Source organism: Dipodomys merriami, unplaced genomic scaffold (assembly GCF_024711535.1).
Source record: "Dipodomys merriami isolate MVZ:Mamm:240054 unplaced genomic scaffold, mDipMer1.0.p SCAF_20, whole genome shotgun sequence".
In the NCBI taxonomy this organism is placed as follows: domain Eukaryota; kingdom Metazoa; phylum Chordata; class Mammalia; order Rodentia; family Heteromyidae; genus Dipodomys; species Dipodomys merriami.
Window position 1 is genome coordinate 3,185,715 of NW_027203382.1, and position 25,218 is coordinate 3,210,932.

At 36.3% G+C, this 25,218-nt stretch overlaps 1 protein-coding gene across 12 annotated transcripts in view; it reads right to left on the reverse strand.

The window, feature by feature from the left end:
* Nucleotides 1–453: 453 nt before the first annotated feature.
* Nucleotides 454–25,218, reverse strand: part of Pam (peptidylglycine alpha-amidating monooxygenase) — a 307,793-nt gene continuing 283,028 nt past the window's right edge. For 3 of the 12 annotated variants that reach the window (XM_070031002.1, XM_070031009.1, XM_070031003.1), the window contains 10 exons: nt 24,640–24,756; nt 22,601–22,673; nt 20,872–21,082; nt 20,244–20,444; nt 17,995–18,110; nt 15,491–15,590; nt 12,172–12,225; nt 4,683–4,883; nt 1,924–1,977; nt 454–1,284 (listed from right to left, as the gene is read on the reverse strand). In XM_070031002.1, the coding sequence (XP_069887103.1) occupies nt 1,106–1,284; nt 1,924–1,977; nt 4,683–4,883; nt 12,172–12,225; nt 15,491–15,590; nt 17,995–18,110; nt 20,244–20,444; nt 20,872–21,082; nt 22,601–22,673; nt 24,640–24,756 (1,306 nt within the window). In that variant the 3' untranslated portion in view covers nt 454–1,105. The remainder of the gene's footprint in view (nt 1,285–1,923; nt 1,978–4,682; nt 4,884–12,171; nt 12,226–15,490; nt 15,591–17,994; nt 18,111–20,243; nt 20,445–20,871; nt 21,083–22,600; nt 22,674–24,639; nt 24,757–25,218) is intronic. The other 9 variants (XM_070031004.1, XM_070031010.1, XM_070031013.1 and 6 more) reach the window with 5 other exon arrangements.

A 25,218-nucleotide genomic window follows, 5' to 3' on the forward strand; every position in this document is an offset into this window, starting at 1 on the left:
AATTCCATTGATGGATTATGGAAATAGTATCCTAAAAATAATCTGCAGTCCCAGTAAGAGATATCCATAGGATTATAAGGATAGACAGGAATTTGTATGAGATTATTCTTTAAAAGCATTATTATTAGTAAATTAGTGAAATTACTTGTCCACATCATTTGGGATCGATTTCCTCTTAGCTGTCACCACCCTTCACTAAAATTTACTGGCTAATATACTACAGGCAAAATATGACCCGCAAAAAACTGACTCTTCATAGAGAACAAACAAATGCTTTTAGAAAGATCTTAAATTTGTTTTGCCTATGGAAAAAACATATTCTAACTTTCGCACAGCCAATATGTTCCAATTGAAAACATGGAGTAAGTTTTAAATATCTGTGGTTTGTACAATTAGAAAAGTATACAAATTCTGCAAATACGTCAAAATCACAAAATACACTCTGACAGCTAATGCTCTGAAAACACTTTATTACACAAATTACATTCAGATATTGAAAATAGTGTTCTAACAGCGTAACCATCTAAAAATAAGACATCCCAGAAACACACCAACTGAAGAGAAAAATTAAAAGAATTTAAATAGAGACTTTTTTCTTTCTCTCATTGCAATATAATGTTAGTGATTTTAAAAAAATAGGAGATTTATCAGCTTTGTCCTCATGTAGCACAAAGGTTCTCTTTACTGCCACAGGCTGAGAATGCTGAACAGGAAAGGCACCAAAGAAAGACACTGGCAATGGAGTGCTATTGGGAAAAATACTGTGTTCAAGCAGAGAATGGGGTTATTTACATCCACAAAAAAGTCTCAAAAATGTAAATGAGCAAACCTTCCATCATTAGATTCATAACTAGGATGGAGGAAGAGGACTGTTTCTCTATTCTATGTTCATAGAAAGACAATGGCACTGTTGTGAACTCTTAAGAAACTCCTCAACTAGAAACAGAAGCCAACTTAACCAAAATGGAGTAAATAAATTGTGTACAGTCCCACACAGACTAGTACAGTGGACAATAATAAATGCACAAAACTTTAAACGTGCTACAGGAAAAAGGAATCTGGCATTCTTGGTAAATCTCATTCAAGCCAAATGAAAGCCTGGTGTTCAAGAGGAAGTTGCTGGTGCGGGCAGGGGTGCTGAATACTCCTCTTCAGATTCACTCCCATCTTCCTCATCTTTTTCTTGGTCACTCCCTTCCGTGCTAAGGCGGTCAAACCCTTTGCGACTGTAACCTTTTCGGCTGGCGAAGAAATTTCCAAGGTTTAATCCTCCAGTTCCCTTTCCTGAAGAAAGCAAATTAATAATGTAGAATTGAAATCATGTTTTTGCATGAGTTTTTTGTTTCCATGAGAGTGTTGAATTGTAAACGAGGTCCAAATTTGGGGATAAGATAGTTTGTTTTAAAGGAGTGACATTCAGATATGCTTTTACTACAGAAACAGATGAATATCACTGCCAGACTTATTAAAATAAGGAATAAAATCTTTCCAGAAGTATGGGTTTTTACAAGAACATTTTACATTCACTTTTCACCTTCAGCTTGTCCCCGGCTCTCCAGAATGGGCATGTGTCAAGCAGCAATTCATTTCAATGACTTTCTGAAGAGGTCATATTCAGTATGACCACATTGACATGCCAACATGAGTGACAGAAAACTCACCAAAGAAAAATGAAACTGGAAAGAAGGCAGGGAAAGCAAATTTGATAATACAGAATGACAAGATGAGTTTTATTAGAAAAGGGGTAACTGGGTAATGAGCTACCAAAGCCTTTAGATTATGATTGGCATTCTGCATTTATACTAAGGGATGTTCTACTGACTACCAAAAGTCAAATCAGGAAATGTCTCCTTGCTTATCAAGAGGGGAAAAAGAGCCTGTTGACTTTAAACCAAACAAAGACTCTAAAAGGTCACAGCATACCTCTAAATCTTCCCAACACTCTTCCTGAACTGGCCTCGAGTTTGTGTTCAGAATCTGTTGGGGTGGGGGGAACAAAAGATGGCACAATTCAAAGTAAGTCCTAATCACCTTCCAAAATCTATGGACTCAGCTTTCAACACAAAACCAGGAACTTTTAAATGATTAAGGAGGCTTGGTTTTTATACATACATTTAAGAAAAGAAATAAGTACATAAAGGTCTGGGATTCACAGATACCAACGTGTAAATGAAGCTTTAGCTCCTACCTGTGTCTCTTACAAACTACAGTTTTGATAAATGAATTCCCTCAGCCTCAGATTTTTTTCTTTCTCTGAGAAATGAGGGATCAATGGCCTTGTCTATAAGGTTTTAGATAGGACATATCATCTGATGAGCTTAGAGACTTGGTATCTGGTGCATATACAGTAAACACTCAACACATTTTTGTTATTTGCATTTGGGCAGAATTAAGTTACCAATAATTTGTAAAAACAAATTGAAAGCTTTGGTTGCTACAATTTAGGAATAGCTGTGGTAGGCTTTCTCTTAAGAACAGTATGTGACCTCTTTAAGCTGACATGTTGAATTGAAACCCCTTTGTACAACTACTTAAAATAATTTACATATATATATATGTATACATTAAAAAGAGCTTTGGATCCACGTAGAGCTTTTCCCCTTTGAGGAAAGTTTAAATGAAGGTGCAGGACATCCAACTGAGTAATCTCCAAGCACTTGAAGTGCTCACTGTGGGGCTTCCATTTCTCACAGGAATGAGTGAGGGAACTGATTTTCTGTTTCTCATGTGGAGGCAGCCACCCAATGGATTTCATTTTATTTCCCTTGCTGTGTATCTCCAGACACATTTCCCAGTCAGAGAAGCCAGGCTCAGGTTGCCTATCAGGCCTCTCACCTGGGAGTGGAAGCAACATTGTGGAGACAATTGATGACAGAAGAAAGGCAGAAGAATCAATAGGAAAGGGGAAGACAAAAAAGGGGAGAACGACTTGATAGGACTGTTAGAAAGTCAAACATTAGACTGGCAATTTCTACTTTTGGAATTAAATGTGTTTGACCAAACAGCATGGCATTACATTTTTTCCTAAATACACGGTGGATGAACAATGGACATTTCCTGTGATTTAGGCTGGATTTCTACTTTTCCAACACATCCCTGTAAGGTTTTGCCATGTTTTGTCTCCCTAGAAGCAAGCAGGAGAGACAAAACGTTCCTGACTCCTTAGTCACTCTTTCTTCTACTTTGAGATGGGTAGCAGAATTCCTGCTACCTGCCCCCAGGCCCCATGTGCTCCTCATTTGAGTATTTATTACCATACTTATCACCCTCTATTATAGCCACTGTATGTCATGTCACATCATATAATCCTCTCAGATGTCCTTATTTTATGAGCTCCATTCATTCTTTCAATCATTTTCTATCTTTCAATCATTTTTCTAATAACTTTATTAAGCCTCTAGTGTGAAGGACTGTTATTTGTACTAGAGACATATCAGTAAGTGGTAAATGAAGACGGTGTGTCTTTCTCTTTTTGTTTATGACAGTTCCAGATCCATAACAACAGTCAGCAGAAGTCCTTTCTTGGAACACTTAACTCTACTTTTGCAGCTTTATGACTGCAGGTGAAAGGCAAAAGGCAGTGGAAGAAAAATTTCCTTTTACAATTTATTTAATTGACTTCCTGGTGTTCTGTTTCCAACAGTACCCCTTTTCGGGGTCAGGGTTTTGCCATGGGCACTGACGCCCAGCCATGGCCGCCTGAACCTGAAATAGGATCAGATGCTATTTATTAGTTAAATGCTGCCTCTCATGATGGTCCACACATTCCTTTGCAGGCACAACTATGCTTTCTTGCCTGGGAAACTGGGGACTCTGCCAAGGGACTGCTACTGAGAGGTGGAAAATAGGATTGAGCTAATTCTTTATTTGGATGTCCTGAAAGGAACTCAGCTCTTGGGTTTTACATTGTAATTATGATTTTTATAAAATACTGACCCCATTATTGAACTCCACTTTGTTTAGTTGAAAAAGACTGATGGCCAAAATTATGCCCATTCAAAATCTACCAAATGGTTTCTTGTAGAAATACTGGTTTCTTGAGAATTCTGAAGTTTGAAACACATGTCTCTCATTATTCAATTCTTCATAATCTACTTAGGTGTCAAGCATTTTGTATAATGCTTCATTTACATTATTCCATTTAATTTTGTACAGCCTCACAGGGTAAGTATTTCATCTTTACTTTATTCACGAAGAAACTGTGGTTTAGAGAGATTAAGTAACTTGCCCAATGTCATGTAGCTAGGAGCTAATGGCAGTCTGGTGGGAAATAAATACAGCTTCAAAACAGCAGATCCGAGTACTATGAGGATGGAGATGCTTCTAGCACCACACACCTCCATCTACTTTCTGATTGGTCAGCCAATCCTTCACTGATTCTACACATAGTTTCATTGAAGATAATAATTGGGTATAAGGCAATTGCTAACAGACAATGGTAAATGTTATACTATAGTGAGCTACCTAAACTCCAGAGTGTCCAGACATATTTTCTACCAGAAACTAATTACAGACAATATTTGAAACATAGACAATAACATTAAAAACAGTAGAGGGCATCAAAGCAAAACAAAACAACTCCCAAAGACACTAAAAAAATTAGGAACAAACTCCTGAAGGTAATTAGGCCAAACACTTTTTTCAAAGGCAGGTTCCAAGTTCAAGGGGCTCATTTTACTTGCCTCCAAAGGCCCTTGATTTTTTCCACCGAATAAATATGACAATGGCCAGCAGGACAACCACCGGAATAACCAGAAGGGTTGTAATGAGAACCACAGGCACTCCCGAGCCTGGCTCTTTGATCAGTTTCTGTTTCTCTTGCATCTTCTGCAATTCTGAGGAAGTGGGTTTGTTCTCCATTTTGGATTCAACTGTCTCGGCTTCTTCAGGGAAAGAAGAGTTCACAATATTCAACTGACTTAGAGATCTCACAACCCTCCCGTCCACCCCTGCCCAGTCAAGTCAACAACTCTTCACAAAGAACTTGTTGAAAATACTGCATGTAGGTGGGGTTCGTGTGTCTTTGTCTGCATCCAAACAGATGAAGGCAGGTATCAAGTATAATGATAATAGTTATTCCTATATGGTTTTCCACTTCAAAGTGTTTCTTTCACTCTACGCTTCATTTCCTTTCTTAGTTATAACTCCCAAAATCCCCATAATCCTTTGTTTGTGTTTTTCTAAAGTTAAGATCAAACAGCAAACAAATTTGAGCTTGAATTCCAATTCTCCTGTACCTGAGCTCTATAACTTTGGGCAAGTTACTTAAATATGGCCTTAAGTAACCTCACGTATAAAACTGTGAGAACAACATTTCCTTCATAAAACCATCAGATGTAAGTGCTCATCAAGTATTTGTTTCCTTGTACTTCCAGTTTATTAACTTCTTCCATGTTCAATGAACTTTTTGCATATTATATGCATACTTAGACATATTAATTCTAAGACTTTAGTGAGGAAAAGCAACCCTATCTTTTTTGGGGGACTGGGTTCTTTTACATAGTTATCAACAAAAGATAATGCAGTTAAATGTTTATCATTTCATTGGTGATGGAAGAAACTGATGCTACTACTCTGTGACACTGGCAGGTATAGGTAGTTATCAGATCTGAAGAACTGCTGGAGGAAAACATAGTACAAGAAGATACTTCATTGATCCTAATAAGTACTGATTTAAATGAGATTAGTACTTGAGGCTTCTGTGACCCAAGAAGCACATGTGTTTGTACAGAATCTTTTGGAGTACAAAGGCTGGTAAGAATTTGCTTGGGCTAAAAGTTTGCCACAAGAATCACAAGGTGCCAGGTGCCAGTAGCTCAGGGCTGTAATCCTAGCTACTCAGGAGGCTGAGATCTGAGGATTGTGGTTCAAAGTCATCCTGGGCTGTGGCTCAAATGGTAAAATGTTAGCCTTGAGCTGAAGAGCTCAGGGCCAGCACCCAGGCCCAGAGTTCAAGCCCCACAACCGACTAAATCAATCAATCAATCAATCAATCAATCAATCAATCAATCACACGGTTTCTGGAACTTCAGTGTCTTGGCATTTCTTTCTTACCTGTGATATACAGTGCATGATATGGCCTCATAGAGATTTTGACAAAATGGGCAAAATAGGTAGCCTAACACAATCCGGAAAATGAGGTGATGTTTAGTATATATAGACTTAATGGCTTGCTGGAATCTTCTACAAGGAAATGCTTCCAAAATTAGACAGCACACTATAAATATAATTTATGATACAAATAAACAGGCAAGTTGAAGACTTTCGCTTCAACACTTTGAGCCAGTCCCTTTAGAGTCTCAGCATATCTATTGCTCTGACACCATGTCAGGCGTTTTTGAGGATGGTGTCAAATTCTTCATTTCCTTCCCTGTACTATGGATAAGGGGAGACTAGATGTTTTCTCTTGTCCACTCAAATGATTCTTTGCAAGTTGGAGAGGAAGGAAGGAAAAGAACTGATTCCCAGATCTTGTTCCAATTTGATCTTTTAAAATCTCAGTTTCAAAGAGAACAGTGCCTGTGATTCACACTCATTTTGGCCACTGCTATGCCAGTTTTTCTCTTACTGTAGAAAATCTACATATAGTTGCTCTGTATTTAAACTTGGTTCACGTCAAAGTAGGAAGAAAAAAACAATAAAATATATTATGATATTAAGAATTAATTGCTTGGTGTTGAACTATTCAAGAACTTGTTGCTGTTTGACAAAGGGTCTGCTTCTGTTTCAATGTAACCCAAACAGTTACTTAACATTGTCTATTTGCCATTATGTGGATCTATTTGAAGTTAATATAATCAATATGCTGGTAACTTTGACAAAGAAGAGCCAAGAATGAGCTCCATTAAATGGAAAGAAAAGTGAAGGACATTTGTGAGAGACAAAAATGTGTCAGCCTAGCATTCATAGAAAATGCACAGAAATAACCTAGTGAACTTGCAGAAGGTACATACCACTTTGGAACTTCAAGATTTCCACACCAGATTTTGTACTTTGAGTGTCAGCTACTAAAAATGCTTGTACATTTTAAGTTTTGGAACAAGCTGAAATATGTTCAATATTTTAAAAGATGTTGTATATTGTTTTTAAGAAGAGGCTAAACATTTTAAGGGTCAGTCTTATAAGAAGCAATATTGCTGTTCTTCTTAGGAGCCATTATAGATAAAAATCTTAAAATTTTATCATAAAATAATATTTATAATTTAAGAATCCCCCAAACATAAAAAATAAAAAAGTGTCACCTTCATACTTTATCCTAAATTCTTGTTATTAAAAATACCAGTAACTTAGGGCCACCTTGATAAATGAAGAGTGAAGACATCCACACTAAGATTAGCTAGGATGTAGATTTCTGGAACATTAAGAAGAACTGAGCATAGCACTTTTATAAGATGCTAGCTATATCCATCTAGAACTAAAATGTCTTAAAATCTTACAAGGTCACAGCTCTCATAGCATTTTTACAGGTATTTGGAAATAAATCTTTAAAGATGCTATATAAAAAGTCATTTGTTTCTTAAGGCTCTGAGTTTTAAACTCTATCTCCCATACAGTCCTTTTGGTCTTTGTCATTTATTTGAATGAGGTCATGCTTTTTGCCTGGACCAGTCAATACCACAATCCTCCCACTTAGTTTCCCATGTAGCTGGTACGACAGATGCATTCCACAGCATTTTATTAGCTGAGATACTATCTTGAAAACGTTTTAGCCAGATTGGTCTCAAATAACAATCTCAGCTTTCTGAGTAGTTAGGAATACAGATGTGAGCCACAAGTCTCAGATATTCTTTTTTCTATTTCTTTCAAATCATCTTTTTATGGTATAAATGTTTTTAATTTTAACATATGTTCACTGTTCCAACAAAACAATTTCTTTCCGATTGTACAGTGATAAACTACATATACAATAAGATGGATGTTTTTCAAATGTGTTTTGCTATGTCAAGTTCCAAGTAATATTTTTTTCTTTTTGTCAGTTGTGGGCCTGAACTCTGGGCCTGGGCACTGTCCTTCAGCTCTTCAGCTCAAGACTAGTGCTCTACCACTTGAGCCACAGTACAACGTCCGGCTTTTTCTGTTTATGTGATACTGAGGAATCGAACCCAGGGCCTCATGCATGCAAGGCAAGCACTTTACCACTGAGCCATCTTCCCAGCCCTAATACTTTATTTTTATAATATATTTTTTGTTACTGTAGAGGTGATGTTACATAGGTCAAGTAATGAGTACATTCCATTTTAAACCATGTTACCCCTTTCCTTTGTCTGTTTCTCATAGGTTTTCCCTCACATCCCCACCCAAAAGTCATGTAGTTCATTTTCCACATGGAGTCTACTGAGAATCACTGCTATCTTTTTTCTTTTAAGCACTGCAACCTTTAGAAAGACAACTGCATTCCTATGTGTGTGCACACTCACACAGGCATGTAAGTCTCCTTTTTAATAGAAGGTACTTCAGTATCTGGGACAGTAAATGAAGGGCATTATGTACAGCAACACAGCATGTGCTACTCAGTTCACTACTGAGATGAGAAATGGAAGACTGAAGGCTTTAGATGGAATGCTAGCAAGTAATACTTTGAAAAACAAAAAAATGTATGTATAGTGTGGGGACTTCTCTCTTTCTCTATGACTTTTCTGTCTCTGTCTTTCTGTCTCTGCTTTGCTCTTAAATGCAAAGTGTTTTTCCAAAAAGTATTGTTCTCCATGGGGTTAAGAAGCTGCCTGCACCAAAGAGCGTTTTCCTTTGTTGGTTTCTTTGTTTTATTAATATTCTTGAGACTGATTTACCATCAACATCTTTTATTGAGGATGGAGTATAAAGACTACACTTTTGATGAGCAATCTGTTTTATCTCTAATGACTGTCTTTGAAATTTTAAATTACTCCCTATGTGTTTTCATCATCTGTAATTCTCTTATTCTTGCAACTCCTACTATGTAACTGTTCATAATTGAGATTTAGGGACATCAAAGAAAACTCAGACTGGGATATACCGCCAGTGCAGAGCATCTGCCTAGCAAGCACCACACCCTGAGTGCAACACCCAGTGTCACCCAAACAATATAAAAACAAAAACAACCCTCTCAAATTTGGAGATTTAAAATTAAGGTGAATCTATTAGGTTGTTCAATTTGAATGTCCGACCCCCACCCCCACCAGTGTAAAGTGTAGTTTGAAGCCTTACAATGTTGACAAAAGATAAGATCTAGTAACAAGCATGATTTATAAATATTTTTGTAATTAAGACTATAATCTTACAAAACAAGGTTTAAGGAAAGTTATATGGATTCAAAGGAAAAGAGAATAGTTTCATTTGCGAGGAGGTATTCGTAAGTATGAAAACTAGACTGGTACTAAAGCTACCAGCACAACTATGTTTATCACAGTATTATTTACCATAGCTAAGATATGAAACCAACCCACTCAGTAGATGAATAGATCAAGAAAATGTGGTACACACACACACACACACACACACACACACACACACACACACACACACACACACACACACACACACACACACACACACAAATGGAATTCTATTCCTCCATCAGAAAGAATGACATCAGCTATTTTTAGGAAATGGAAAGACTTCGAAAAAGTTATATTAAGTGAAGTAAGCCAGGCCCAAAGAAACATAGGTCCCATGGTTTCCCTTATTTACAATAGCTAGTATAAGTTTAGGACAAGCAGAAACAGGTCAAAAACTATGTATATATGACTATATAAGATGATGTTAAGCGAAATGAACCCCAAGATAGGGACACAAATATTTTTTTCTTTCTTGCTATTGTTTTTTAACATATTTATAATGTACTAGGTGATTTTTTTGTTTCTTTGTATGTTCCTCCCCCATGGTATAACCCCTGTTTTCACTGTATTTGATGTTGGTGCCCTGCATGTTATACATTTTTCTAATTTGGGGAAGAGAAGGGAAAAAACAAAATCCTTAAATAGGGATATAGGTTGACCCATTGTAACAATGAGATACACAAGACACTATGTTGAAAATAACTTTGGTGGGGCTGTGGGGCGGGGAGTGGGGATAGTTAAGGAAGGGACGGTAGGGGAAAAACAAAGGAGGAGGCAACAATGCTTAATAAAATGTACTCATTACCTTACTCATGTAACTGTAACCCCTTTGTACAGTATTTTTACAATAAAACATATTTAAAAATTAGACTGGTTTGAAAGGGGAAAGGGTAGAAGGGAGGGATGGCATCAGAATGGAGGAGTGAATATATTCAAAGCATATAATGAAGATGTGTGAAAATATCACAATCAAACCCCTAGCATACAAATGTACACTATTAAAAACTGGACTTACTTTAATAGACTTTGTTATTTGAGCTGCTGGGCTTTCCCATATAACTGGAAGTTTTCTGACTAACAAACTCAGTGGTATGCACCAAGGAGACAGAAAGTGGCCTATAGGAGGGCATTATTCACCCTTCAGTGATCTCTCAAGATGAGGTCAGCATGACTGAGCAGTTCTAAACAATACAAGCAATTCAATCACTACAACCAAGGATGTGTGTGTGAGAGAGAGAGAGAGAGAAAAAGAGAGGGGGGAGAGAGAGGAGGGAAGGAGGGAGGAGAGGAGAGGAGAGAGACACAGAGAGAGACAGAGACAGAGAGAGAGAGAGACAGAGCGCTCTATTTAGCCATTTAGTTTGAGGCCATTTTGAAATTTTAGAGATGTCAGTAAAAACTACAATCATTTTTATGTTACATTTCTTGGAGAACTTTACAGTGAATGAATTGAGAAGGTCACCGTATAGTAGCTGTATAGTAGTAGGGGTAAGAATAAAGGATTTAATTTTAAAAATCTGCCTGAAATATTTACAATCTCAGTAATAATTCTGATCCTCATTTCTCCATCTGTAAAATGGGGAAAATAGTGAGCCTTATGTGACTGGTGCAAGGATTAAGCCCAATTATTTTCATATAGCCCTCCCTTTCATCCCTTAAGTAGCTATTGTGAACAATACCATGTTTTTCAACATTTTTATTTTGGGACAAATGTAACTTACCAATAATTGTATGTAAGGGTAGAAAGGCATCTGTAGCGTACAGTGTGAAATGAATGGCTCTAGTATCACCAGGGAAGGAGCTCTACAAATGCCAAATGATTGCTACTTTGTTTGAGTTATACTATTCTTGCCCTTTTCAAGCTTGCACTGGCAGTATTTTGTTATCTGCCTATGTAAAATCCTTAAAGTTCCTCTTGGTTTTTGCTTCTTTTCATCACTTGTAAGCCTGCTTTCATAAGAAAGGAAAACAAGTAACTCTAAGGTAAAGTCAGATGATCTTGGTGAATAATTTTTAAAACTACTATCAAAAGGATCACTTTGTTACTTAAACATTAGGAGCACCTCACAAGAAATGTAGTGAGTTCTTGCCTCTAAAAGTCCAGTAGAGAATAGAACATGTTCAAATACAAACTGATTCTGCAAAAAGGGTAGAATAATTTGACAGATTCCAAATGAGACCAGTAGCTGCATTCTAGAAGCTAAATCCCATTTCCCTATATGAATCTCAAATGACGTGTGTGTGTGTGTGTGTGTGTGTGTGTGTGTGTGTGTGTGTATTTGTGTGTAGTGTGCACGCTCACACTCTAGGCTGTAAGTCCCTTGAGGACAGGCATGCTTTCATTTCCAATACACCTGCTGCAGTGCCTGTCATGTAGAACCCCTCAATAAACTTAAGGGCTAAGAACTATTATGATACAAAGTTAGGGAATGACTGATCTTTTCACAGTCCTACAGCATTAATTCACGAAGGGTAATTTTTTCTTCTTTTTATTAGAACCTGTTAAGGAAAGACCTTTTCTGATAAACAAGTCTTTCTGCTGGTTTGGAGTTAATATACTTCTAAAAGTAACTATTTGCCTTTTTTCCTCTCCTGCTCACTGGTCATAAATTTCTTACATTTCCAGTCACATTCCATCACTTGGAATCAATGATTTGAGATCCTTATTGACTACTCCATTTATCAGAAAAAGCAGTGGCATCAAGCAAGTTCAAAGGCTCAGCACATAGCAGAAGTCATGGATAATATACAAGGCCTATATATTTTTAGCCCAATTAAGTTGCAATGAAGAGTCTTAAAAGAATTCAACAAAAATAGCCTTTGGTTTCACAATTGGAAGAGGAATTTGACCAACCTTTGATTTCTTGGACCTCAATGCCAGCCTTTTTAACTGAACGATGTTCAATTTCTGTAACAACACAAGAAAGAGAAAAATCAGAGTTCCCAAAAAGAGTATTTGAGAACTTAACTTTAATGTTAGCTTCATTAGGAAACTATTTCCTAATGCATTGAATATATTAATAATAATTTAGGGGTCACATCTATGGCTCTTGGATAAAATATCCTAGGGAATATCCTGAGCACAATAAATTTGCTATTCTCTTCCTCCTCCTCTCCTTTTCTTCTGCTTCTACTTCTTGTTCTTGATCTTCTTTCTTCTTCCTTCTTTTTCCCTTTCTCTTTCTTCTCCTCTTCCTCCCTCCCTCCCTCCCTCCCTCCTTCCTTCCTTCCTTCCTTCCTTCCTTCCTTCCTTCCTTCCTTCCTTCCTTCCTTCCTTCCTTCCTTCCTTCCTTTTGTCTTCCTCCTCCTCCCTTCCTCCTCCTCCTTTCGTTTTTCTTTGTTGGTACTTGAAATTGTACTCAGAGCCTCATGGCCATCACTTGGCAACTGAGATAGTTTTTCTAGAACCTTAATTTTATGATGAGCTTTGACTTTTGGACATCATGATACTGTTTTGTTTCTGTAACACAAAGTGATTCTGTTTGCATGTACCCTAAATCTTAGAATGATTACTAATTCAACCATGTTGGATTACAAGTCTTTAAATCGACATATATAAATGACATATATAGATTTGACTAATGAATATACCAACAATTTTTCATCTTCAATGGCAATCTTACTGTGTTACTGGTATTATGTTCCAGACTTATGTTCTGCATTATGATATGTTTTTTTCCCCCTTAAAGTTGTATGCTACATTGCAGTGTTTCTTAACCAGGGTTTTATCAAAACCACATAAGCAAACTTTCAAAAAACAAACAGTTGGGAACTGGTGGCTCATACCTGTAATCCTAGCTACTCAAGAGGCTGAGGTCTGAGGATCACAGTTCCAAGCCAGCCCAGGCAGTAGAGTTTGTGAGACTCTTTATCTCCAATAAACTACTCAGAGAAGGCCAGAAGTAGAGCTATATTCAAGAGGCAGATCACTAATCTTGAGTCAAAGAAGCTCAGGGACAGTTCTCAAGACCAGGCCCTGAGTGCAAGCCCCAGGACTGGCATTACACACACAACCACACACACAGACACACACACACAACCACACACAACCACACAAAAGCAACACTAATACTGTAGTTCCTTTCTTCTATAACCTGGGGAAGAGACTATCCACATATATTTTGAAAATCCTCCCTTCATGGCTCAGATATTCATCCTTATACAGTACCAACCACTAGGTGGTATAAATGGTCTTAAAGTAGAATCTTACTAAGATCAAGAATCATGTTCCTATGTGAAAAAATGAAGGTATTGGCTATATTTCTGAAGTCTTTTTCCATCCATAAGAGTTTTAGAAGTTTTGTTTTATTTATTTATTTATTTATTTATTTATTTATTTATTTATTTATTTATTTATTTTTTGGGTCCAGTCGTGGGGCCTGAACTCTGGGCCTGGGCGCTGTCCCTCAGCTCTTCAGCTCAAGGCTAGCGCTTGAGCCACAGCGCCACTTCCAGCTTTTTTCTTTTTGCTTATGTGGTGCTGAGGAATCGAACCCAGGGCCTCATGCATGCAAAGCTAGCGCTCTACCACTGAGCCACCTTCCCAGCCCAGAAGTTTTGTTTTAAAAGTTGCTAGGATTATCTCTCTCTCTCTCTTTTTTTGTCTACCTGTATCTTTAGGATCCTCTTTGAAAATGCAAGTTGTGAAAGACACACTTTTCATGGAAATGTGAAGTAACTTCGAGGTTAGAGCATTCTAAAGGCATCTATGTGTACTTTAACCAGATCCTTATTTCAAAAAGAGTCAAAGTTATTTACAGAATAATACTGAATATGGCAACTACCAAATTGGTCTCTACGACTTATATTGGATCTGATTAAAGCTTCAGACTTCAGCTTTTACTTTTGTTTAAAATAAGTTATACATTCTCCTCGTTACAATTTATATTTTCTGTTATTATTAACATTTTTCTTCACCAAATTTTCATCTCCTTGTCATTTCAGTTTTGTATACCTCAAATGTGCTACCCTGAAATCTTTTCTTATGCACACTTGCTGCTAGGACTTGTCCCATTTAAAAATCATCTCTGAGGGGCTAGGAAGGTGGCTCAGTGCTAGAGCACTCGCCTTGCATGCCTGAGGCCCTGGGTTCGATTCCTCAGTACCACATAAGCAAAAAAAGATAAAAGCTGGAAGCGGCGTTGTGGCTCAAGTGGTAGAGCGCTAGCCTTGAGCTGAAGAGCTGAGGGACAGCGTCCAGGCCCAGAGTTCAGGCCCCACGACTGGACCCAAAAAAAAAAATCATCTCTGAATATTGACATTCACAGCCAGCTCAGCATTTATCCCACTTCAATTTAGAAAACATATTTGTTAGCTAGGCTTAGCCTACTTTTAAAGAGTTAAAAATAATATTCAAAACACAATTAGAAAAGTCAAACACTAACTAGCTAGAACCTGATGGAGCAAATCTGTCCACAGACAACATTTGGAATTACTGAAAATAGAGCAATTCAGTATTTTGGGAATGCTGAAGGCTAAATGGAAAGTGTAAAGTGCTTCTCATTTGGGAAAACATATCTGATAAAGATGGTGCTGTCCCTAAATGCTCAACAGTTACCAAGCACTAAAGAGTCATGTGGGAGTAAGCTGCATTTGGAAGCCAATCAGCCTTCTGCTTTGCCAAAGCCACCTCTTCCTTCTGGAACTAAGCTGGAATTAACACAGGCTTTAAATTTAACAGACATTACTTCAGGCATCAAGAATTTCCTGTGGCGTATCTGTGGAAACAAGGGGATAGCTGCCAGGAAAAAAAGAAAAAAAAGAAAAAAGAAGAAAACCCAAACAAAATAATGTTTCTCTCCACTTTCTGAAGATTAATTTAATTCCTGGTGTATAGCTCTGTCTCTGTCTTTCTGTATCTTTCTCTGTCTTAGTCTCTGTATCTGTCTGTTTTCTCTGTCTCTCACTCTTGCTGTTTCTCTGTCTGTCTGTCTGTCTGTCTGTCTGTCTATCTGTCTGTCTCACCCAGGGTCTTGGGTATGCGAGGAAGATAGTAGTCAAGTCCCTGTAAAATCTTTAAATTACTGCCTTCTTTCTTGATTTCTTATTATCATGATGAAGAAGAGGAGAAGGAAATGCAAATGTTTTGTTTCAGTTTTAAAGACTAAAACAGATGGAAAATGCAGACAGTTAAAAATATAATACGGTTTTTTTTTTTTTTTTTAAAAACCTACTCTCAGTCACTGTGAACTTCCAAACAGTGTTCATGTGAGCATCTCCAACGTACACAGTTCCATCTTCGGATGCAACAATATCATGAGGCATGTCAAAGTGCTGCCAAAATAGGAAGCCATTTGTTAGTGTTCTTGAATCTCCACAAAGGCAGAAATCAAAGCAAGATATAGAATTCAAATCAAAGCAGAAATAACTATCATCTAAGCAATTCTACGGCCAAGGGGCTTCACTCATTTACTCATTTGGATCCTAAATAATCCAGGAAATGTTCTAAAGATTGGAAAGTGCTAGGGGGGCATTGAGTTTTGACTCGTTTTAAAAATGAGAAAATTTGAGTAAATTATTTTAACAGTTGTTTTGTTTCATTGCCTACTTAATTATTTTAAATTATTTTTGCTTTCATCTTTCTCCTATTAATCATTGTCAAATTTGCCTTTTTCATCAAAAGAACTAGCTATTTGTTATTATTGTTGTTATTATTATTATTATTGATGTGGAAGAATGTAGATCATTCCCACTGAGGGCATGAATGTCCTTTCAGAAGAAAGGACTGAAGGCTGTACATGAAAGCAAGTGATGAGAGACCATATGTTATTCCTCTGATTATAGGAAAAGAAACTTGGAGGGGCCTGTGTATTTTACACTCATGGATAGCGTTTGACAAAACTGTATCTGCTGTCCTATTATATCTGTTTCCCTTTGTAAGTGTAAAGCTAGAGACAGTAGATTCAGAAGTAAACATTCCTAAATAATGCAATGGTAGAAGAGGAAACCTTTAAGTAGATGGGGATATAAGTAATAGATATGCACAAAAAAATGCCAAAGAAACACAGTATAAAATCTGGCCTTTGACTAGAAAATGAATCTGTTCTTACACAGAAGTTAATACACACTATTATTTCCCTTACTGAAACTTAATCATTATGATGATGATATATTAAATAAAAACTCTAAAAGATTCATAATCTAGTTTTAGTCTACTGAGTCAATACAGAATACATTTCTATGTTTTGGCATAATGTCAAGCATGTTTACTAAAAGGAAAAGCAAATTTAATCATCGAGTAAGATTGTCTTTTCAAGTTTGCTATATTGATCCATAAATTCTGAGTCATTCTTTGCTAAATGGTGAATGTTGGTGATTAGGGCACAGTGCTTCCTGAAATTTTAATTCAGGAATCCTCAGATTCTTATGAGAGTAAAGGGCATTTTGAGTCTTGTCTCTTGCTTAGTACTTAGTTTTGAGTTATAAATCAATGATTTAAAGTTAACATATTAGCTGACTTACTATGTAATCATTGAGTTAGCAAGGCAAATACCCTGAGGACTTTGTTTACCAAGAAATATGAAGAAGTTAGCTCAAATGGCATAACCATGAAGATAATTAGTAAGTGCCTGAACACTAGAGGAAAAAAATATAGTATCACTTTAATGAGTCCCCTTCTTATGACTGCTATGCCCTGATATTGTTTATTGCTTTTCAGATGAAACAGTCTTGTGAAAAATCTTACTTGTGGAAAACAAAAAGAAACCACACAAAGAAATAGGTAATAGAACCTTTATTTCAGGTACATTTTTGTTTGGTTTGGACACTATACTTTTGGAAAGCTTCAGGAGAAAGAGACTTATGTCCTGTTCTGCTCAGAATTATTTATTCTCATCTAATATATTGCCTGATATAAAGTAGGTAATAAATTCATATCCCTGCAATAAAATTTGGTAAACTCCAGACTGACAGACTGACTAACTTACAAAATAGTGAGGCATTTTAGAGATTTTTTTCCCTAAATCTAGCAAATCTGGTATTTTAATGAATATGAGAATTATGACTATCAAAATTTTCTTTGACTAGTGACTTATAATTGTTGCATTATGATCCCCATAAAGCCAATAACTCTTAGATCCTTTTTGTAGACCAAGCTTTATATATCTGTTTTGCCACAAGCACATTCCTGCAGTCTGTCAGCATTCTGGTCACTGGCAATCACAATGCAGAAGAAATACCCAGGGAAGACAAAGAGTCTATGGAAACACTGAACCACAGCCTCATTGTGTAAAAACAGCACTGTTAGAACAAACAATGGCAAACCACTGTGATGCTACTTAGCCTTTAGTCTGTTGCCTAAACCAAGTCCATAGAAATGGACTAAATTCCAGGAAGTGATATTTTCAAGTCTTGTTGTTTAATAACATTATAAGAAAAAAAAGTAAGCCAGATTTCTACTGGGTCTAAGAGAGCAATCTTCATTCTCACTACAGTCAAATCACATGCCAAGTTTACTAAGAACCATAGAGTTTTCATGCCATACTAATTTTCATCTGAAAGACATTAAAGAAGGATATTAATTCTAAATCGAACATCATATTACTATTCCACCAAAAATCTACCTAAGAAAGTTGTAATGTCTTCTGCTTTTTTAAAAATCAAGTATAATTTGATTGGCAACATTCTAACGTTAGTTTTATTCTTATAAAATTGGAAACATAAGTAGTGTATGGAATACCTTGCGTACTGGCTTGAAGACATCTATAATTTCTCCACTGGAAAAGTTCATCACAAATCCCTGTACAGGTTCTTGGTCCCCAAAGTAAGGCTTCCCATTCACGGCAAAGAGTAAACCTGTGACAAAAGATCTAGTTAGGTTTGCAGTACAGTATGGACTAAGGCTGGCCTTTCCACATGCATATTATACAAACACAATATATTAAGGGTTAATCTGTTCCCTACCATTACCAACAAAAATTGAAACTAAAACACATAGCAAGTATTGCCTACTGAGTAATTAGATCTGGAGCAATAGATTAGAGGTCTAACACATTTTACTACAAAAATTAGAAAGCCAGTAGAAATGAAGAATATGCAGTTATATATATATAATATATACTATATTACATATATATTATTACTTTCTGTCAGTATATATGTATATATGTATAATATAGGCATCCTAAATACAAATGAGGAAAATTCAAGTTATTCAAGCCAATCATTTTAGAGTAGCAGATCTTTTGGAACATATGCATTATCGACAATCACTCTAAGAACAATCAGAGAGAAATATGCAAAGAAAATAAGTGCAATTAGAATATATGTAGAAAAATAATTTGAGTTTTATAAACAACTGGAATTTGAAAATATGAAGTGCTTATCGAACAATCCAAGGTGTATTCTTCACATAGTAAAAGAAATTAATCATCTTTTCATTAATAAACTTTGTAGTAAATTTGTATTACTTAGTATAGTAATGTTTCTCTGAAATAATAGAAATAGTGTTATTTGGTTAAATAGTAACTTAGATGCTTAAATGAATGAATTAAAGAATATACTATACCAGTACAGTGAGTATAGCTATGTGGCTGAGTGCTTGTTTTTATGCACAAGAAGGTGGTATAGTCACTTTTACCATGAAATTACAAACACTAAACCATGGTTGAAAATGTTTTCATCTTCAAAGATTATAAAGATTTTTTAGTATAACATGCTGAAAAATAAACATCAATTACTGTTTTTGGATATTAGAAAGAAAACTTTTTATAGTATTCTATTTTAACCATATGTCTTCTTTTCTCCAGATATTTACACTTTTATAGTTATTTTTGTTATCACTTTCAGCAAATGACTGGTCCTAACAGAAAAATTCTTTGAGTTTGAGGTAAAACCAACCAGAGAATTTCTCTTTTGTTGATACTAAGAGTATCATATGGTTGATTCTGTGGGAAAGACAAATTCGCTCCTGGTATAGTAACTTGAATTGTTTTATTGTGTGTCCTAATAGCATAAAAATATAACCATTAAATGGGTGATGGTAGGTCATGTCTGTAATCCTAGCTGCCCAGGAGGTTGAAATCTGAGGATCGAAGTTCAAGACCAGCCTGGGTAGCAAAGTCCAGGAGACTCTTATCTCCAATAAATTACTTAGAAAAAGGCGGAAGTGGTGTTGTAGCTCAAAAGGTAGAGAGAGCACCAGCCTTGAGCAAAAGAAGCTCAGGGACAGCACCCAGAAGCTGAGTTCCCAGGACTTGAACTTAAAAAAATATTATAAATATATATTATAATAATAATTGTAAAATCAATGCTACCATAACACAGTATAGACATTTTATATTTTAAGTGTTTTGTATATTTTATACTTTGTTGTTCAATATTTATTATTTAAAGATAACTGATACTGTTACATTAAAATGTGAATTGTATGTATCTTAATTTTATACGTTTGAATTCTTTTTGAAATTTCTTAAAGAAAATAAATCGACCTGAAAGTAAGGGAAGAAAGCCTCAAGATTTTATTGGTTGTTGTCTCTAGCTAGATATAAGCCTCAATTTTTTTTAAACCTTACTTAAAAAGCTGGCCACCATTTTTTAAAAATAAATATGAAACAGAAGTATTTTGAGTGCTGATTCTGTCAGGCATATACCATCTGTTGCTGATGTATGAAGACAGTATTAATCACTTAGTAACTAGAGCAGATGATAATAATTAAAGGAAAAAATCAATGTTTGGGAACATTTTAAACACAGTACAAACAGCTGCTAAATCTTTTTGAGTTTTCATTATTTCTTTAAAAGGAATAGTGTCACTTGAGTTGAAATGATTTATGATGAAATACTAATTTAGTATATTTTAAGATCTGATATGTAAAGCATCTTTAACCTCTTAACAGAAAAATGATTAAAATTCACATTAAGACAAGATAAAATACTTTTAAGGAAAGAATGCAGTGCAAGCACTCATACACACAGATGATGAAATACCTGGTATATATGAAATTGCAAATACATTTCTTCCGAATGATTCATGCTTAATCTCTCTCACAAATTCTTTGGTGTCAGTGTTAAAACACTGGATCCGACCATTTTCCCTGTCTGCCACACATAATTGGTTCAAATGAGGCACGAGTACCAAGCTGTGAGGAACACTGAAATGGCCTGGTGTAGGATTTCTCCCAAAAGATGCTACAGAACAAAAAGAAGCCACAGTTACACAACTTAGGAAATCATCCAAAATGTGACTCTACAGTTTTGTAATTTTCCAAGTTCATGGTAGGGAGTCCTTAAATACCACCACTGCTTCTAAGTTTATTCCCACAAACACAATAAAGATTTTCTATTTGGACAAATTTTTAAAGAAAGTATCTTTTTCTTCTTTTTAAATGGTGTGTGTGTGTGTGTGTGTGTGTGTGTGTGTGTGTGTGTGTGTGTGTGTGTGTGTGTGTGTGTGTGTGTGTGTGTGTGTTGGAAGTGTAACTAAGTCAACTAAATATATAGAGTGGCCCTGTTTTCTTCACTGTACATGTAGAAGAATGTGAGAAGTGGCTAAAGTTTGATTCCTGGTGATGTTGCTTAACAGTTGGGATTAGAGATCCAGAGTCTCACTAGGTACCTTCTCCCCACTGTGTGATGAATTCTCCACTTGGTGAAAACTGAACAATCCGACTGTTGCAGTAGCCATCGGACACATAGATGGCTCTAGTCCTTGGATCCACAGCCACATCGGTGGGTTGGCAGAAATGATTCTGGTCACTGCCTGGTTGCATGCTCCTTCCCAGGATTAAAAGAGGGCCTTCTTTACTGTTTGGATCCAGTTTGAACACCTTTTAAAAAAAAACAAACAGAAGCCTTATCTACTTTGCATGATTATAATTGACACAATCCCACTGAGACTATCTGTACATCATGAGAATATAAACACCTAGATGATGTTTGAAGATTGTTGAAAGAACAGTTTTGTGACTCATGACTAAATCTTCCCAGTCCTAGGCTTTCTTTGCCCATACAGGTATTTTTCTTTTCTTTGTTTCCTTTTCTTTTTTTTTTTTTGTTACATACATTTTAGTTAATCAGGCTATCTTATGGAAAGAAGAACTTAAGAATTTAAGATTAAGTATAACTAGTTAAATATTATGTAGATATATTTATATCTTTTGAGAGAATACCTAAGTTTGAACACAAGGCCTTGTATGTGACAGAAAGTACTCTACCACTTAAGCCATGTCCCATGTGTTTGTATTTTGTGTTTTTGTATAGGGTCTCATTAATTTTGTTTGAGCTGCCCTAGAACTGGAGACCATCCATAACTACTTCTGCCTCCCAAGTAGCTAGGATTATAGCTGTGTACCACCATGCCTTACAATTTTGAATTTTTAGACAAAATATGTGTTCACCAGAGATCTTGCTTCATTCTGCATATAATGGAGACAGATTAGAAAACAAAACATAAAACACAAGTGATAAAATCAAAGTAAGTACCAAGAATGAAGAAATAGCAAGTGAATGAAACAAAGAAAGAACACAGGAAGGGCCCATCTGGGTGTTATAGCGAAGCTCCATTTCTGGCCCTAAGCTTCCCTTCAGCCCCAGGAAGAATTGCTGAAAGAAAAATCTCAGGTATAAACTAAGTAACTATGCCTTCAAAATGTACATGTTTAAATCTTTATCTCAATGTGATAGTATTGTAGAGTGGGACCTTTGGAAAGTCATTAGGTCTTAAGGGTTGAATCCTCATGGTAACCATTAGTGCTCTTGTAAGAAGGGACCCACAGTATCTGGGCACATTTTTTCCCTACCCTCTGAGGATTAAATGAGACATTGTCAGTTTGTAAGGCAACAGAATACCCTCAGAAGCAGCCTACCATATTGGTACAACAGAGCTCAGATTTCTAGATCCTAAGAGATGAATTTCTGTTGTTCAGAAGGAATGAAGTACAGAATGTTAGAATCCATCATGATCATTCCAGCGGACTACGTGGAGGCAGGCAGGCACAGGGAAAAGAGTATTATAAGGTATATTAGAGGGGCCATATATTTCGCTGGAGAGGGAGCAATACATGTCTGCCCCCATCCAGGTGGGTAGCTCTGGGGCAAGTGGCATGGGTAGGTAGGAAAGAGAGGGAGCGGCCAGCTATATGGCAGGCATTCTAGGGCAGGGAGGAGCTGAGGTCTGAGGATCAGAGGTGGGGATAATGCTAACACAGAATACTTAGCTATACCAGGCTGAACTGAGTATCACATGGCTGTTCCACCCTCATCTTATTCACCAACTGAATCAAAGAAAGAGATCCAGAAAATCCCAGGGCTACCTTCTATTTGAAACCACCAACTGGGAAGATTACCTGATGGAGAGCCACATCTGTGACCCAATAATTCCCATCTTTATCTATACTTAAGCCATGAGGCAGGTAAAACCTAAAAAAACAAGAATAATTATCATGATTAGAATTCCCCAACTATACCTTTATTTCTAATTAATCCACAGGACAATATGTACATTAATAAATACATGTTTTCATTATTATACAAAAGACTAAAATGAATTAAATGAAGATTACCTGTTACAATAGAGATCACCATGTGACAAAGCTGAAACAGTATTTAATCAATCATATTAAATATATAAATGAAGCTTACTCAAAAGTTGTAAATATTAACTGTAAAGTGTAGTCTATTTACATAAACAATACAAATAATATCAAAATGAAGCAGGTTCTAAGCTCATAAATATTTACATTCAAGAAATAGGAATTAAGCTAATTATCTCAAGAAACACCAATTGATTTCTACAGCTTGAACAGTTTAAATAAACTACAAAGAAATGAAATATCTTGTTATATGAAAGACTAAACATAACTTAGAAGATTTAAGAGTACCTATTGAATCTGATAAAAGCACAAAGAAAAGGATTTCCAGGCAAAACAAGTGTTAAGTTGAGCACTCATTAGAGAATCTTAATTTATTTAGTGAATCAGTGTGGATTGTGTATGTAAGACAGTTATAAACTTGTGTAGGCAGAGGCCCCCAGATTTAAGGAACCTGGACAGGATTAATCAACACATGGGTAAGATAGTTAAGGAAGTTCTGGCAAAAAATGACATTTGAGAATCACAAGCTTCATCTGTCAGCTTGAGGCTTTGTTTGATGTTGGCACCAGAGACTTTTTCTTCATGAGCCAAGTCTGTAGCCTTCTGATCTTGCATAATGGAGCTAGACCTCTGTTTTGGTGGTTGAAAGGGATTGTGATTTGCTCTCAAACTGGCACCCTGCTGCTAGCCATGCTGATTTAGCAGCAGTGTTTCAGTGTTCCCTCTTCACACCTTTCTGGGATGAAGATGCCCTTGATTAATGAACACAGCTCCAAAGAGACAGGTTCACACATAGAACAGTGGAGTGGCATTAGCATTTGGCCCTTGATTTTTCAACTGAGAATACTATTTAGAAAAATGCAAATATCATTATTGCCATGTCCACAAGCAGCTGCATTCAAAGCAGTGGCTCCCTGACTTTTAAAGAAGCTGGCCCTGTCCGTTAAGCAGATGGAATAGGCATCATTCCTGAAGCTGCCAGGTTATAATGGTTGAGAAGACTCTGAAGCAGGTGGCCCTTTCTTTCAATGACCATGAACATCAGCCAAAAAAAAATTTGTTGGCTGCCAAATGCCATCTAGGAATACGACCACATAATGAGTGGCTTTTCAATCCAAATTACATATGCATGCTAAGGAAAGCTAAAAATGGTAAGAACAAAAATAATGGGAAGAACAAAAGCCTCTTATTCTTATTAACAGAATGACTACAGGATGCGTTTAGTATGTAATTTTTCTGCTGAAGAATTTTTTTGTTTAGCCATCAGATATAGTGGACCAAAAACTCACTTCACTAGGTTGTATATTGATTGTTCTCTGAAGCTTGAAGAACACTTAGATTTCAGAGTGTCATCTGTACCCCAGGACAAATCAAAATCTGATTTTCATAATTATAAATTGATAAATTAACCATATTGGCTAATTTGATTGCATACATTATTTTTATATGCTTATGACAAACACTGTGATATAATGACAGATGTACATGATGTGCAATGATTAAATAAAACCAATAGTTTATAACTATATCAACTACGTGTATTGGAAGGATATTTGAAATCTATTAATAGCAATTCCGAAATGAGTAAAAGATCTGACTAGATATTCTCAAATAAAGCCATGTGAATCGCCAATGGCTAAATGAGTGTAATGTTTTCAAGCTTTCCCAATGACTCTAATAATAATCAAGTTTTTGAACCACTTATACTTTATTTAGAGTAGCTGTACAATGCTCTGTTTCAGACTCAGTAAGGGTACTAAAAGCCTTAATAACAAATAAGTAATTTAACTCACAGATTTTTTCCTCTGGACTCGAGTACTGCAGCATTATTTGGATCAATGACAAGAATAGTGTCTTCTTCAATTGGCCCAAGTCCTCTTTGCTGGTAAACAAACTTGCTGTCAAAAGAGCTAAATAAAACACATGAGAACAGAAAATAAACAGCCAGAAACTCCTTAACAAGTTCAGAACACTCACTTAAGATACTCAATACAGATCATAAGAAGGGCTGCGATACATTTGATTTCACTGTCTGTCTCTTGGATTATAACATATACCATATCCATGTAAGGTGGTCAGGGGAGCAGCAACACTGACTTTGCTAAGAAATATGCTCTCAGACACATCAGTCCCAAATCTTCGCTTTGGTAAGACTTTCCTAGAAGAGTTAAAATCTGCATTAGGGTTTGCAGCATGTTGATTGAGAAATGCTGGAGTAACTAAAATCTTTTTTAAAAAAAATCTCTTCAAGCTTTATACTTTTTTTTTTTTTGGATAACTAGGGTTTGAACTTAGGGCCTTGTGTTGACTAGGAAAGCATTATGCCACTTGAGAAACATCTTTTTGCCAGTCCTAGGGTTTGAGCTCAGGGC